This window comes from Musa acuminata, chromosome BXJ1-1, assembly GCF_036884655.1.
Source record: "Musa acuminata AAA Group cultivar baxijiao chromosome BXJ1-1, Cavendish_Baxijiao_AAA, whole genome shotgun sequence".
Taxonomy (NCBI): domain Eukaryota; kingdom Viridiplantae; phylum Streptophyta; class Magnoliopsida; order Zingiberales; family Musaceae; genus Musa; species Musa acuminata.
The window spans coordinates 7,255,229-7,269,410 of NC_088327.1; the positions used below are offsets into that span (position 1 = coordinate 7,255,229).

The 14,182-nt window shown below is 48.9% G+C and overlaps 3 protein-coding genes and 1 non-coding gene across 4 annotated transcripts; 2 read left to right on the forward strand and 2 right to left on the reverse strand.

The window, feature by feature from the left end:
- Positions 1-363: 363 nt before the first annotated feature.
- LOC135641110 (protein DWARF AND LOW-TILLERING-like) lies at positions 364-2,771 on the forward strand. The gene has a single exon (XM_065156185.1). The coding sequence runs from the start codon at positions 1,599-1,601 to the stop codon at positions 2,667-2,669; it is 1,071 nt and encodes a 356-aa protein (XP_065012257.1). The 5' UTR covers positions 364-1,598; the 3' UTR covers positions 2,670-2,771.
- A 5,729-nt stretch (positions 2,772-8,500) lies between these two features.
- Positions 8,501-10,323, reverse strand: LOC103984265 (heat stress transcription factor B-2b). The gene is made up of 2 exons (XM_009401730.3): positions 9,579-10,323; positions 8,501-9,482 (listed from the first exon to the last, which is right to left on the reverse strand). Exons 1-2 carry the CDS (start codon positions 9,852-9,854, stop codon positions 8,694-8,696), a joined length of 1,065 nt encoding a protein of 354 aa, XP_009400005.2. The 5' UTR covers positions 9,855-10,323; the 3' UTR covers positions 8,501-8,693.
- A 1,559-nt stretch (positions 10,324-11,882) lies between these two features.
- Positions 11,883-13,653, forward strand: LOC103989244 (E3 ubiquitin-protein ligase PUB23). Its single transcript, XM_009408050.3, has 2 exons — positions 11,883-13,378; positions 13,449-13,653. The coding sequence occupies exon 1, from the start codon at positions 12,150-12,152 to the stop codon at positions 13,371-13,373; it is 1,224 nt and encodes a 407-aa protein (XP_009406325.3). The 5' UTR covers positions 11,883-12,149; the 3' UTR covers positions 13,374-13,378; positions 13,449-13,653.
- A 455-nt stretch (positions 13,654-14,108) lies between these two features.
- TRNAV-AAC (transfer RNA valine (anticodon AAC)) lies at positions 14,109-14,182 on the reverse strand. The gene has a single exon. It is a non-coding gene; the product is annotated as a tRNA-Val (tRNA).

Sequence of the window (14,182 nt, forward strand, 5' to 3'; positions counted from 1 at the left end):
ATGTGTTCTCCTTTTTCGTGAACGATGCATGTGAATTAAACTTCCATGGAAGTGTACATGAACTCGACTTCTATCTAACACGACACGACAAAAAAGGCTGTTCGATTTTTGTGACGACGGAGAAGCACACGTTGAAGGGGAGGGGTAGCTCTTCTCATCAGCAGGACCAAACGGCAACGCTTACTTCCGCCCAATCCACCGCGTCGTCCCACCGCCAAACGCAACACGCGTCGGTAACTCGTCCCACCTCGTGCCGGGGCCTCCACAGCCAATCTTTCCTCACGCTCCGCGACGAAATAAACCCTCGTTTACGGCCAAGCGATGGTTCGGCTCCCGCTTCTGGGAGTCCACGGATCAGCAGATCCACGCCTAACACGGGACGCCTCAACCACCCATAATGTAGCCTCATCGCCCACGCGTCGACAGATCATCCCGGCTTCTTCGAGCGCCCCGTGACTGGCCCATCACAGCCGATCCTCTCTAACGTGAGAGTCACGAAGCTTCATTCCGGTCACCTCCGACGCGGTCATGTCTGTCTACTTCCAATGGTCAGAATCCATCCCTCTCCCTGTCCGTCCGATCCACATCGTACGACCGGATGTCGTGAACCGGATAGGTCCCGAGGATCCCTCCCCCACTCCCCGACGGCCGGCGTTTTCCCCGTGGCCTGGTGAAGTCCGTGGCGATCGGTTCGTCCGGTGCAGCAACGCAGCAGCGGGAGGGAGATGGAAGGAGGACGAGCACCACACCATAAATCTCTGCTTTTTCCCTTCTTAAAGCTTTCATTTAGTCTCTGCAATCAACAGTAGCGAATCGAAGTTGACGTTAAAGTTTCTCTTTTCCTTCTTTCTCTTCCTCTCTCCGTCGTCTTGCTCAGGTCGCTCAGGTCATCGAACCAGCGGCCATGCCTGGTGGAGACTCAGAGGCTTCTACGGTGACCAGAGGACCCGTACGAGCTCCGCTGTGGAGTGGCCATGGCTCTGTGCTCGCTCCTCGCTAATGTTTCCGAATCCAGGTTACTTCTTCCTCTAAGGATAAGTTGCATTCAAGAATGCTTCATTTCTTCGTCGTCATCCGTAGTGGCGCCAGCACACTCGTGGGGAGGAACCATTGAGATCACCGATGCCGGTGGCCGGCCTCGGGAGCAGAGGAGGGGCTTGAAGAGAGTCTACGACAGGAGTTCGCTCCACCACCGCCGAGCCAAGCGGACGAGGACCGGCGGCGTTGCAGGATTAGTCGACGCCGAGAGCGAAGGGCCTCCGTTGGTGGAAGTTTCAACATGCTCGAGCTCTTCTCTTTTACGATCTGTTAATGGTCCTCGGAACGAGTGGACCACATGAGGTGCCGATTCGAATGACACTTCTCCGTCCGATTCGAGTTCATCGTCGGGTGCATGCAATTCCTTTGGCAATGTGACGTCCAATGAGCCTCGTGCTCGTTCTGCTCCCGGTGTTGCTGAGGTAGGAGGTGAAGAAGGAGAGGGTGGCGAGACGGAGCTGCAGGGCCATGAACTCGTGAGCTTGCTCACGTCCTGCGCTGACTCCATCAGCTCCGGAAACTACGAAGCCATCAACTATTTCTTAGGTAGACTGGGAGACATGGCCACTCCGATGGGCACCCCTGTTCATCGCTTGGTCGCCTACTTCACCGAGTCCTTGGCGCTCAGGGTCGCAAGGCTCTATCCTCACATCTTCACCATCAATGCTCCTCCGAGGCGCCTCATCGACGCCAGTGAGGAAGACGACGCCACAGCGCTGCGGCTCCTCGATCTCATCAGCCCCATCCCCAAATTCCTCCACTTCACCCTGAATGAGATGCTGCTGAAGGCATTCGAAGGTAGGGACAGAGTGCACGTCATAGACTTGGACATCAAGCAAGGTCTCCAGTGGCCGAGCTTACTCCAGAGCTTAGCTTCCAGGCCTCGTCCTCCCAGCCACGTGCGGATCACCGGCGTCGGTGAGTCCAGACCCGACCTCCACGCCACCGGAGTCAGGCTCGCGAGGATCGCAGAGTCGTTGCACCTCCCATTCGAGTTCCACCCGGTGGTGGACAGGTTCGAGGATCTCAGGCTCTGGATGCTTCATGTGAAGAGGGAGGAGTGCGTGGCCGTGAGCTGCAGCTTAATGATGCACAGGGCGCTGCACGATGAGAGCGGAAAGGCTTTCATGGATTTGCTGGGTCTGATAAGGAGCACGAACCCAGCGACTGTGGTAATGGCGGAACAGGAAGCAGAGCACAACGAACCAGACTGGGGGAGGAGGTTAGCGAGATCACTCAACCACTACGCAGCCATCTTCGATTCTTTGGATGATGTTCTCCCTCAGGACAGCCATGCCAGGATCAAGGTGGAGGAGTTGTTCGCCAAGGAGATCAGAAACATAGTTGCTTGTGAAGGAGACGAGAGGATCGAGAGGCACGAGAGTTTCCAGAGGTGGAGGAGGAGGATGACGCAGGAAGGTGGGTTTACATGCTTAGGCATCGGAGAAAGGGAGATGCTTCAGAGTCGTATGATACTGAGGATGTATTCCTGCGACAAGTACAGCATAGATGTGGAAGGGGAAGGCCATGGACTCACTCTCAAGTGGCTGGATCAGCCTCTGTACACAGTCTCTGCATGGGTTCCTGTGGATGTTGCAGGCAGCTCCTCTGCACATCTCAGCCAAATCTGATGGTCTCTGCATCATTTCTCTTACAGATTCTTTTATACTCTTACACAGACATCAAAGGTTTGATCTTTCTATGTATAAAAGACTGCAAGATTAATTCTTTGATTGCTTTTGCCACTGAGGCACGGCATCAATGTTTAGTTCATATTATTGTAACTGCTTGAACGAGAATTCAGAGACCATGGGATTAATAATAATAATAATAATAATAATAATAATAATAATAATAATAATAATACTGTAAATAAACCAAATGAAATAAATCATTTGATATATGGATTCAAATAGCTATTTGTAGTAGTTAGAAATAACTTTATCCATGATCCAAATTGATTTCTAACTTTAACCAAACCAATCATAAGTCTAAAAATATATCATAATGGTCTATGAGTGTTAGGGCATATTATGGTTGTTCGACTTAAGAGCCGAGTCGCTTGATTCTTCTATGAATTGACCTCGTGATTTTACTCTCGGTAAACGCCCATTCGAAGATCGAGTCAATAGCTAGTTGGACAAGTCAGACTAAAAAACCAATCTCGTTGGAATGTACTTGAGGCTCTTTTTTATAGTGGTCACCTGGAGTCGTTATGCTCATTTATTATATAATTAGTGCAACAATAAAGGGCACGGGAGTAAGTTAAAACCATTCTCACCCAGCGCCAAACTCAAGATTGGAAAACCATTTCCGTGTGTCGCTCATTAGGATTGACAAATGACATAGTCAATCGATCATTTCAAGTCCCAATGGTAGGAGGTTGTTGGCTCACCAACCATCTAGAACTAATGTGTCCTTTACGTTTTAGATGTCTCACGGAGTCGACGTGTCGACCACATCAATTCCGTTATGTCACACACCACACCCTAGTGGAATCAGGTCGGGAAGTAGAGTCGGGGTGATCAAGTACAACATTGGAGGTGGAGGGTGCACTAGGCCAACATTGTTGGTCGTGGCGAAGACCGATGGAGAATACATCAATTGGCACGATTGAGCATGGTGGAGATTGTTGGAGAATACATTGGCCAACGTGGTTGGGGCACGGCGAAGACTGATGGAGAATGGCAAAGAGCACATCAAACAACATGACCAAACATGGCGGAGATCGATGGAGTACGCACTAGCCAACATAATCGAGCATGGTGGAGAATGATGGATAATGACGGAGAATGTATCGATCGACATAGCGAGAGATCGATTAATAACGATGCTTGATATGCTCTAACAAGGAGGAGGGTTGATTATCTCAAACAATCATAATATGCTCTAATAAATTGGTGCTAGAAGGAGGGCCAATCATGTCTCAAGGAAACTTTATTATCCCTGATCGACTAAATCCTGAGTGGAATCCTCAAAACAGATCTAATTCGATAGCTCTAATTGTTCCAATGTCGAACCTCGCCGATCTCGATGATCCCAATCCAACCTGAGGTGTCTGATCGGCTTGAACCCACCACCTCAAATACTCGAGCTAAATCTTTTCGGTTGATTCTTTCAAGACTCAGACTTTCCTTCGACCCCATCTACAGTAAAATCCAACTCAACCCACTATAATTATACCAATCAAAGTTTTTAATACCCTACTAATCCAACAAGTACCGAAATAGTCCAGTTTGTAGTCCCCTTACCTTTCCGAACTTTCCCAAGTTATACAGCAACCACCGCCTACCTCCACCATAAAGTACAATCCCCTCCTTAGTCCAAGTGCTAATGTCAAGTTTTCCTACTAATCCATTGCTTATTCAACCAAACTCCCAATTGAAGTTTGAGATCAACTTAATAAAATAAATTGATAATTAAAAGATATTTGAAGGGAGACAAAATAAGAAAAACAGTGGAAGTGGAATCATACATGTAATAACCTTTCATCAAAAACATCGAGGAACCGATCCTCTAAGGCTTTCGACTCCTATCACTTGATGTGTACGAAGGAAAATATAATATTTTGAAACAACTTTCATGTCTCAAATAATGTTATTCGGACATACTACCTTACTAATTTATGGAACTTTCTCAATAATCTTAAGTGAAGTTGCACACGAGTGATTTGCCAAGCTCTTCTCAAAGTCAATTTCCTCCTTTAGGGTGCTGGATAAGGAGTTCAAACTTAATTTTATCACTTATCAGCTCCCTAAGAAGCCAACTACCTTGCTCCTGGCCATTAGGCAAGAGGAGGAGAAATGCTTGAAGAGTTATGCAAGATGATTCAATGATGAGGTTCACTTAGTTGTTGATCCAATACCAGCTGGTCTTATCATCTCATATATTAGTATGCTTCAGCCCTCATGGTTCTTCTACAAAGTTATAACTCCGCTTTTAACCATATTTTTAAATCTCTGACAAGAAGCAAACTATCATATAGTAATTGAATCTATAATTGCTGAAAAGTAAAAGGTTGAACTGAGAAGGATGAAAAAGAAAGAAAGGCCTCGACGAGAAATCCCTATAAAAAGGCCACAAAATGATAGACTGAGTGCATACCTCCTTGATGGGATTTCACCTCACTTTACACCTCCCACATGGATGTATTTATGCAAATCCTAGAAAAAGGACTATGTGAACATCGCGCCCTGTGAAAACACCCGAGCTAAAAAGGAATATAGCTAAATATTATCGTTTCCATCAAGACCACCGACACAATACTAAAGATTGTTCCTCCTTAAAGAGTTAATCCAAAGGGGTATAACAAGCTAAAAGGAGGGTCAATGTTGGGGGATATCATCTGGGTTGGTGAGAACTTTTAAAAGTTAAAAGCCTTTTAAAAAACAAGGGTAGAGGAGAAAGTGGAGTCTCGCCTCCGGTGCATCTTGTGTAGAGCATGTGACGTGACACATATAACTGATCACCCAATCGAGCAGGCATTAGCTTGAACTCAACTAGTATGTGGTAGACCCTCCAAAAAATCTCCAAGTCGGAGGTCAACACCATAGAGTCCAAATCAAAAGACTCCGCTATTGGGGATGGAACCACACTGCATGATGTGTTTGCCTTGGAGGGGGCAACTAACGTCGACAAAACCGATTCGGCTTTATCCAAAGATAAACTTTTTGTCATTCACACCAAGGATGATAGATAGAATTAGTGAGATATCTAGGTTCAAGTCATTGAAAGAGGAGAAGGATGACATCTAGAACATTGAATCTGTTGGAGGAGAAAGTCCAAGTTGATTATCCAAGAGTGTATGAGTTGAAGGTAGAAGTGAAGAGCAATAATGGTCGAAGGCCGCTATTTATAGGGCTCGAGAGTGATGGTTCTACTTCCCATTCGCTTGTTTGCCTCTCGAAGCACAACAAAGGTGGTGGGGCATGTGAGTCCATCAGAGCACTCTAGGACACATGGCATGATCCACCCGATATAGTGGTCATTTGGATCATCGTGAAGATTGTGCCAAATCCACTACAATCTTCGTCGGGGGCACACGACATGTGATAAACTTGCTATATCAAATTTGTCAATACGCGAGTACGATACATGCCCATTTGTCGGATCATGTCGGATCTAATCGAATTTTCCCACCTGTTGAAGGAAGAGATGTGCATGCCACACTTGCTTGCTCGATCATGTTGGTGGATGTGTTCTTCGTCGGTCTCCACCACTCCCAATTGTGTCAATCGATGCATTCTCCATCGTTCTTCATCAGTCTTTGCCACACCCAACCATGTCAGTCAATGCGTTCTTCATCGTTGTTCGTCGATCTCCACTACTTCTCGTTATGTTAGCCAGTGTGTTCTCTATTGTTCTCCATCGTCTCCACCACACCTAGTTGTGTTGGTCATTGTGTTCTCCATTATTTTTCGTCGAACTCCACCATGCTTGACTATGTTAGTCGGTGCATTCTTTGTCGTTCTTCATCGGTCTCTACCATGCATGACCATGTTAGCTAGTGCATTCTTTGTTGTTCTATGCTAGTCTTTGCTATGACCGGTAATGTTGGACTAACATATCCTCCACCTCCGATGTTGCACGTGATCACCCCAATTGTACTTCCCGACATGATTCTCTCTCAACCCATGAAAAGAGGGTGCATATGATTTGGCCGAATTTATGTGGCTAACGTATCCACTCTATGAGCTAACGTGCCAACCTCATTTGGTCAACATATTAGGGAGACGTAGTCGACCAACTGACCACAATGGTCGACACTTATAGTGTGACGTGGAGGACACATCAGTTCCAGATGGCTTGTGATTTAGCAACTTCTTGCCACTTAGACCTAAAATGATCGATTGTTGAGGCCATTTGTTCGTCCTCCATGAGTGCCACATGGAGACGGTTATCAAATCTCGAGTTTGGCGTCGAGTGGTCACGGTTTCGGTTGAATCTCAACACCTCCATTATTACACCAATTGTGTAATGCAACTCTATGTGATTAATTTATGATATCACTTATAATAATTTTTTTAATTAATTTATATTATTTTTACTATATTAATGAAAACATAAAACTATAAATATTGAAATTATGAACATAAAAAATAATTTAAAATAGATCAATACTATTAAAAAGACTATAAATGAGCTAAATAAAATAATAAAAATAATTTAAAGTAGGTGGAAAAGCTGATGAAGATAATTTGAGTATTTTTTGAATTGTGACCACAGTTTAGGAAAATCAAAAGGATAGTGAAATCGTTCCACAATTAAAAGGCGGAATTGCTTTTAGAAAATTATTGACATCACTCCAAACCAAACCACCATTCTTTCGGCGTCAAACATACTTCCGACGACGGCGTCCTCCATTGCGGCGCCGGGATCTTATTTCCGCTCCTTTTTCCAACCAAAGTCTATCACCTACGCCAGTACGGCACGTGTCTCCCCGACTCCGGGACCTGGAACGCCGCTGCGGTAGCCGCGCGCGGGATGCCGATCGCCGTCCCGGACCACCCCGGCTCCGGTACGGGCCGCGGAGCCGGTGGGACCAGCCGCTCGAGGTGGGGGCCCAACAGGCGAACGGCCATGTGGATGACGCCGTGACCGTGGCCGCCGTGGCGGGGGTGGCGGAGGGCGTAGCTGAGGCGCCGCCGCGCCGACGGCGGCCAAAGCCCGTCGACGACGTCGCACGCGGGAATCTCGCACCACCCGAGCCGCGAGGGCCCACGGAAGGGGTGCTTCGAGACGACACTGACGTGCACCGCGGCGCCGCCCTCCTTCCCCCGCCCCCGCTCGCCGCCACGCAGAAAGGAAGCGTCCATGGGGACGCGGAGGGTGTCGCGCCAGGTGGGGTGGTGGGCGCCGCCCTCGTCGACGCGGGTCCGGTAGATAGGCGCCAATTGTTCACGGTTGGCGGCGGCGGAGGAGGAGAGAATGACGTAAGGGCGGAGGCGGCGGCCGGGGAGCAGAGGGGAGGAGCGATTCCTTAGCGACTCGGCGGAGAGCACGGTGACCTCCAGCGCGATCTGTTCGTCGTCGCCGTCGCCCTTCTCGGCGTACGCCATGGTAATCGCGATCGCGTTGAGAAGGACAGAGGAGGAGGAGGAGCAGACGTCGGAGCAGGCCGAGGTTGTGGGCGGATGGATCATTATACACGCGTCGGTGTTTGACTCTTCCGACTCCGTGTGGATGAGGACGTTGCGTGGAGAGAGTGAGCCACGCAGGCGGTGGGAAACGATTTACTTCCAGATTCGTTCATGCGTGTGATTGATGAAGATCTTTGATATGGGCCCGACATAGGAAAAGTCCTCCGATGTGCCACGTGACCAAACACAACACTCAATACTCCCTCGACCGTGTCGTCGAATTCCAGCGGTGGAATTATTTCGGAGATCAAAACACAAGGAAGAAAACACCCAAGAAAATAAAGGAGCAAATATTATCTGAGGGTTCACTGCATCGGACCAGGTAGAGAAAGCTATCATTAGCTGCCATCATTGTTCCACGCTTTTTCCCAAGTGGGCAGACAAGTGCAGTAGCGAGTTACGTGTGGAAATCATACAGTGGATAAGAGGCACGATTAAATTAAATGAGACTAAATTAAATTAGCGAGCACGAATCTAAAAGAGATCCGTTCCGGCATCTCGTATGATCCGGAGCGATCAGCTCGCATCACGTGCGCGATCCGTCGGGTTGTCCGGCACGTTGCACGACCTTCGTATCGGCCGAGGGCAGTACACCACCCACGACCGCTGGTGGCGCTCTGGCGAGGTCGCTTCCTTCGGGTCCGGCCCCGGATCAAAAGGGTCCGGCTTCACAGCCGGCGTCCGATCCTGGTCCATCTCCTCCTCCCGCACCCGTTTCCCGACAATCGAAACCCCGAACAGCTTGGGGCTCGGCCCCGCCGGCGTCCGCGGCTCGCTCGTCCACTCCTCCACCTTGATCACCCCTTCCTCAACCGCCGCCACGGTGTCCGCGTCCTCTTCCTCCTGCTTCTCCACCCGTGTTGCCGGCATCAGCTCCAGAATCGGCGGCGGAGCCCCCACCTCGGTCGTCCCGCCGCCGCCGCCGCCGCCGCCATCGGCCGCGTACTTCGAAACCAGGACCGCGATTTGGTTGCACACGTTCGTTATCTGGGCGAGGTCCCGGAGGAGCCGCGCATTCTCCTTCCTCAGCCTCTCGTTCTCCTCCCTCAGCTCCGTTGGGCCGCTGGATCCGGTGGTGGCCGGCGTCTGTGGGCCAGGGGAGGAGTTCGAGGAGAGGACCTGCTCCTCCCCCGAGTTCGCCGGCGACACAGCCCTATTAATCGGCACAGCCACCGCGATCGGCGCGGCTGCGGCTGCCGCCGGGTTGATCTTGCGGCGGTGGATGTCGGCAAGGAGGCGCTTTTCTCCCCTCCGAAAACAATCGTTAGCGAACTCCCATCGATCCGGCACGATCTTCCGAAACCCCTATCAAATGTCCCCAAAAAGGAAGAATCAACAAAAAGAATCCAAAATGTGCAAAGCATTTAGCGAACAAAATCGAATCTTGCGGCCGAGACCGACGTAGGTGTTGAGCTGGCGAACAAAACTGGAGAAATTGTTGTGCTTGAAGTACTTGGGGAGGAGGTCGCGGGCGAACTCGGCGGGTCGCCACACCACGAACGTCGATCCGTCCTCGTTCCACGAGACGACGTCGTCCACCGACGGGTCGTCCACCAGCTGGTACGTCTTCGTCAGGAAGGGCGTCGGGAGCGGCCGCTGCCCCTCCGGGTGCCCCGCCGCAGCTGAAGTCGTCTCGTCGGCCTTCTCCGAGGCCGGAGGAAGGGGCGGAGAGCCCATCGCCGCGCGGCCACCACTCGCTCGACGAAATGGCCTCGATTTCTTCGCGAGGATGGAGGAGAGAGACACGAAGGGGTGGTAGTGGTGTCACTTGAGAGGCTGTGGAACATTCTCACACTGATAAACGTCTACTTGGACAGCGGAGGAGGTTGTGCGCATCGGGCAGGCGAAACTGGAAAGCCATCGAAGGTTGTGATGGAGCGGATCGGAAGGAAGACGATGCGTCGCATAGAAGCTTCTTATGCGCTCGTCCGTCCGGTTAACGATAACACATGGCGGGAGAGTGCGGGAAGCTTCCACCCCCGTTCTCTTGAAGTTTCTGGACGCGTGTCAAGAAATGATGGGTGGAGCGCGAGGAACGCAGATAAGGTTTCCGGAAGTGAACGTCCCTACCGTCATCGTCATCATCTCCGCTCTTCTCTTGGTAGTACGTTCTTTGTTTCCAGGGCTCTTCGTTCAGGCAATGATACCAGGAATCCAAGGCGACGACCATCTTGAGCATCGATTCTTCCCTTGTATGGAACTGTATCGATAGATTGGTCAATCCAAATCGAGTCTTCACATGCCTCTCCTTGCTTTAAGAAAGCAGGTACAAAGAACGGAAGTCAAAGGCCAAAAAGCCATGCTTTTGGAGCTTCAGCTGTAAGATAAAGGTCTTCTTCAAGCTGCTTTGCCGAGCTTTACACAAGAAGCTGTGCCCATGTCGACAACGACACGAATACGCATCACGAAGCGATCAAAGAGGCCGAAAGCAAGGCAACTTTGGATGGTTTTCAGGCCTTAAAAGAATAACATCTCGAAGAATACATTCTGAGCAACGTAGAACACATTCCTTGTTTCTTTACCGCTCCTTTTCCGGATCGTCGTGTAGCTGCAGATGATCAAACGTTGACCATGGAAGCACAAAGAAACTGACGAGCAGCTGCATGAAACGGGCCATTCCAATAGTTTTACGAACAGCATCGAAGTGAGACGCTGCATCTGACGAATAGAGGGTAATTACGACTTCAAAGCATCAACTGCAACAGACGACTCCACAATCCACTGGTCCACTGAGCATAAGAAGTCTTTGTATTGAAGACAGAACTGATTAATGTCGAATGGCATTTTTTCCTCTCAAGAAGCCAAGTTGGTAGTGATCAATAGAAATAATATATCATTATTGCATGAATACAGAAGTCAATCACTGTCTAACTCTACAGCTTGGGACCATCAGACTGCTAGTAATCAATATACTACGAAGGCATGTCAAAGTATGAGTTCTCTCTCATCTTAACCTCGCATCTATCTGTCTAAGCGAATGACATTAAGAAATCAGCGTGTTGCTACGAACAGATTTATTATGAATTTACAGTCCGTGAATTTAGGTAATTATATGCCAAGGTTAACTTCAGCAAGAAGAAGATTCAAAGCTTTGATCATGTCAAAGCAATTTAAAGTGTGTTTCTTTTCATATGTCAACTATATCAGGCTCTTTTGATCCGTTGAGCTGATTGATATTGCATCATTAGATATTAGCTCTCTTTTCCTGTGATTTGATACGGTGGAGGTTGAAAGAATAGCTCTATAGAACTATTTGGAGAGCGTTTGCAGATTCCCACTTATCACATCTCAGGTATTAGAATTCATTTCGGAGTTCATCTCAGAGCTCGGAGCAGAAGTCTCACAGCATTGAGTGCAGGAGAGGAAGAGAGGTGCGTTTGACTTGATCATCTCAGAGCTCAGACTATGCTATGGTCAAACATTTTGACCATTCTCCAGCCGTAATTTCTCGACAGGCAAGCATTTATTGGCTTAAACTACGACTTTGTCGTTCCACGTCTCTTTCTTCTATCCCTTTTCTTTACGTTTCACAGACTTGTCAGCCTCTGATTGGGAAAAGAGATGGGCCTACTGTATCATCGGGGTCCCACGAGTATATGTTTAAAAGACTTCCCCGCAGTCAACGGTCAGCCTTCGGATTCCAGTCGGCACTTCCCTAGTCGTACGATCATCGCCCCGCAGGCGGTGTTATTGCATCACATTCGTGAGATCGATGAAGTCGAATGGCATATCCAAGTAGCCAAAGCTGGTCAAAAGAGATTGCTACAGACCCACAGCGTTCATGTGATCAGCTCCATCGATCAACTACGTGGAAGAACAATTACACGCCCCGATTCAGCTGCAAATGTTGTTGACCCTCCAACAATCTTCCATTTGTATGTGTATCTTCTTCTTCTTCGTCCTCAAACTTCTCTAGCTAGCTATTGAGAGAGAGAGAGAGAGAGAGAGAGAGAGAGAGTTGAAGGGAAGAGAATGGATGGCTTGGACAACGTACCTCCTTTCTTCCTGTGCCCGATCTCTCTTCAGGTCATGGAGGACCCTGTTACCATCTCCACCGGCGTCTCCTACGACCGCGCCAGCATCGACCGATGGCTCACCCTGTACGAGCACCACACATGCCCGGTAACCAACCAGCATCTCACTGATCTGACACTCACCCCAAACGCCACCCTCCTCCGCCTCATCCAGTCCTGGGCTGCCTGCTCCACCGGATGCGTTGCTGCTGCGGTTGCCGCGACGAAGCCTGGATTCGACGTGTCGGAGATACTCGGCGATCTTGGTGACCCTGCGGCTCGTGCCGATGGCAAGGCGAAGGCTCTAAATACGATCAGGTCACTGGTATTAGATGACGACGGCAACGCGGCGCACATGGAGAAAGCCGGCGTGACTTCTCTCGTCGCATCTCTGATTGCCAGGTGCGAGCCATCGGAAGCTTTGAGGAACCTTGTTGACCCGGTGGTGCTGATCGACGAAGCCACCAGCGTGCTGCACCTCCTGAAACCATCGCCTGAGACCCTCAGAGAGGTTTCGGAGCGCCGAAACGGTGAGCTCATTGCAAATCTGGCTTCACTGCTGCAACGCGGTTCGCACCAGGCAAGAGTTCACGCAGCGCTTCTCCTCCGGTCCATCTACGAGGTCGTCGGTGACAACCTCAAGGCAAGGATACCTGTGGATCTGATCGAGGGGGTGGTGGAGATACTGAAGGACCAGAACGCAGACCGAGCAACGACCATGGCTCTACTGGCCATCATGATCGAGGTGCTGCCTCATGGTAAGAACAGGCTAAAGGCGGTGCAGGCCGGAGCAGTGGCGGTGACAGTGGAGCTACTGGTGGAGGAGAGCGTGGACAGGCGGAAGTGCGAGGCCATGCTGTACCTGTTGGAGCTGATGTGCGGGAGGGCGGAGGGGAGGGCGGAGCTGGTGGGGCACCCAGCGGGGGTGGCGGCGGTGGTGGCGAAGCTTCTGAGCTTGTCGAGCGGGGTGACGGCGAGGGCGGTGATGGTGCTGGGTTTGGTGTGCAGGTACTGCGGCGGGGTGATGGAGGAGATGTTGCAGGTGGGGGGAGTGGCCAAGCTCTTTATGCTGGTGCAGGTGGACGGCAACAGGAGGAGCAGGGAGATGGCCAAGGGCATCTTGGGGAATCACATCAAGGCATGGAGCAAGTCGCCTTGCTTTCCTTCTCATTGCTTGCCTTGACAAGGGTAAGAAGCTTCAACCATGTTCACACGATCCCTCTTCTTTCCTCCCTCATCTCTTCCATGCTTTTGTTAGGTTTTAAGGTTGAGATCAAAGGCTGGAAGATGAGAGCTCTAAAGACACAAAACAGTGGTCAGATGCAACAATTATTGGTTTGATGTATAATTTGTGTGCTTAAGGTTTGTAAGGTTGATTATTTGAATGGTAAAAATTTATGATTTGAATATATGTATTAAAAGTCCTTATTATTTTAACCAATATATAAACTTCTGAGTTAAATGTAACTCTTATTTTTCTTTATAAAAATAAAACTATGTTTATAATTCTTGAAGAAATGCAATGGTGATGAGAACTTTTTCTTTGGACCAAAACATATATTCTGAATTTATGAGTGATCAACACCACCATAAAAAAAAAGGCAAAAACAAAGAAAATATTGATTGGGAAATGATTAGTTTGTTTTGTTAGGTGCATTCAAGATGGGATTTTTCAAGTTGAGCTCACTAACAAATCAATGTTTATTTTATAGGGTTTGCTATTTATTTTTTGGCAAATGAAAATATTGATTGGGAAAATTACAAAGGAATCGAATTCCTCTCTCCAAATTATATGTTGATTTTCTGATATAAATTTATATTTATTTATAATTCATTTGATTTTTCATTTCCTCTCTCCAAATTTATTTTTGAAAGAATGGACTACAGGAGAGGCAAAAGTTAAAATTCAAGACTTAGTTGGCGTCGCCCGGACTCGAACCGGAGACCTTCAGTGTGTTAGACTGACGTGATAACCAACTACACCACGACACC

Coding starts and splice junctions, on each gene's coding strand:
- LOC103989244 (XM_009408050.3), top strand. CDS start 12,150: ATGGATGGCTTGGACAACGTACCTCCTTTCTTCCTGTGCCCGATCTCT.
- LOC135641110 (XM_065156185.1), top strand. CDS start 1,599: ATGGCCACTCCGATGGGCACCCCTGTTCATCGCTTGGTCGCCTACTTC.
- LOC103984265 (XM_009401730.3), bottom strand. CDS start 9,854: ATGGGCTCTCCGCCCCTTCCTCCGGCCTCGGAGAAGGCCGACGAGACG. Junction 9,483..9,578: donor TTCGCCAGCTCAACACCTAC/GTCGGTCTCGGC, acceptor GACATTTGATAG/GGGTTTCGGAAGATCGTGCC.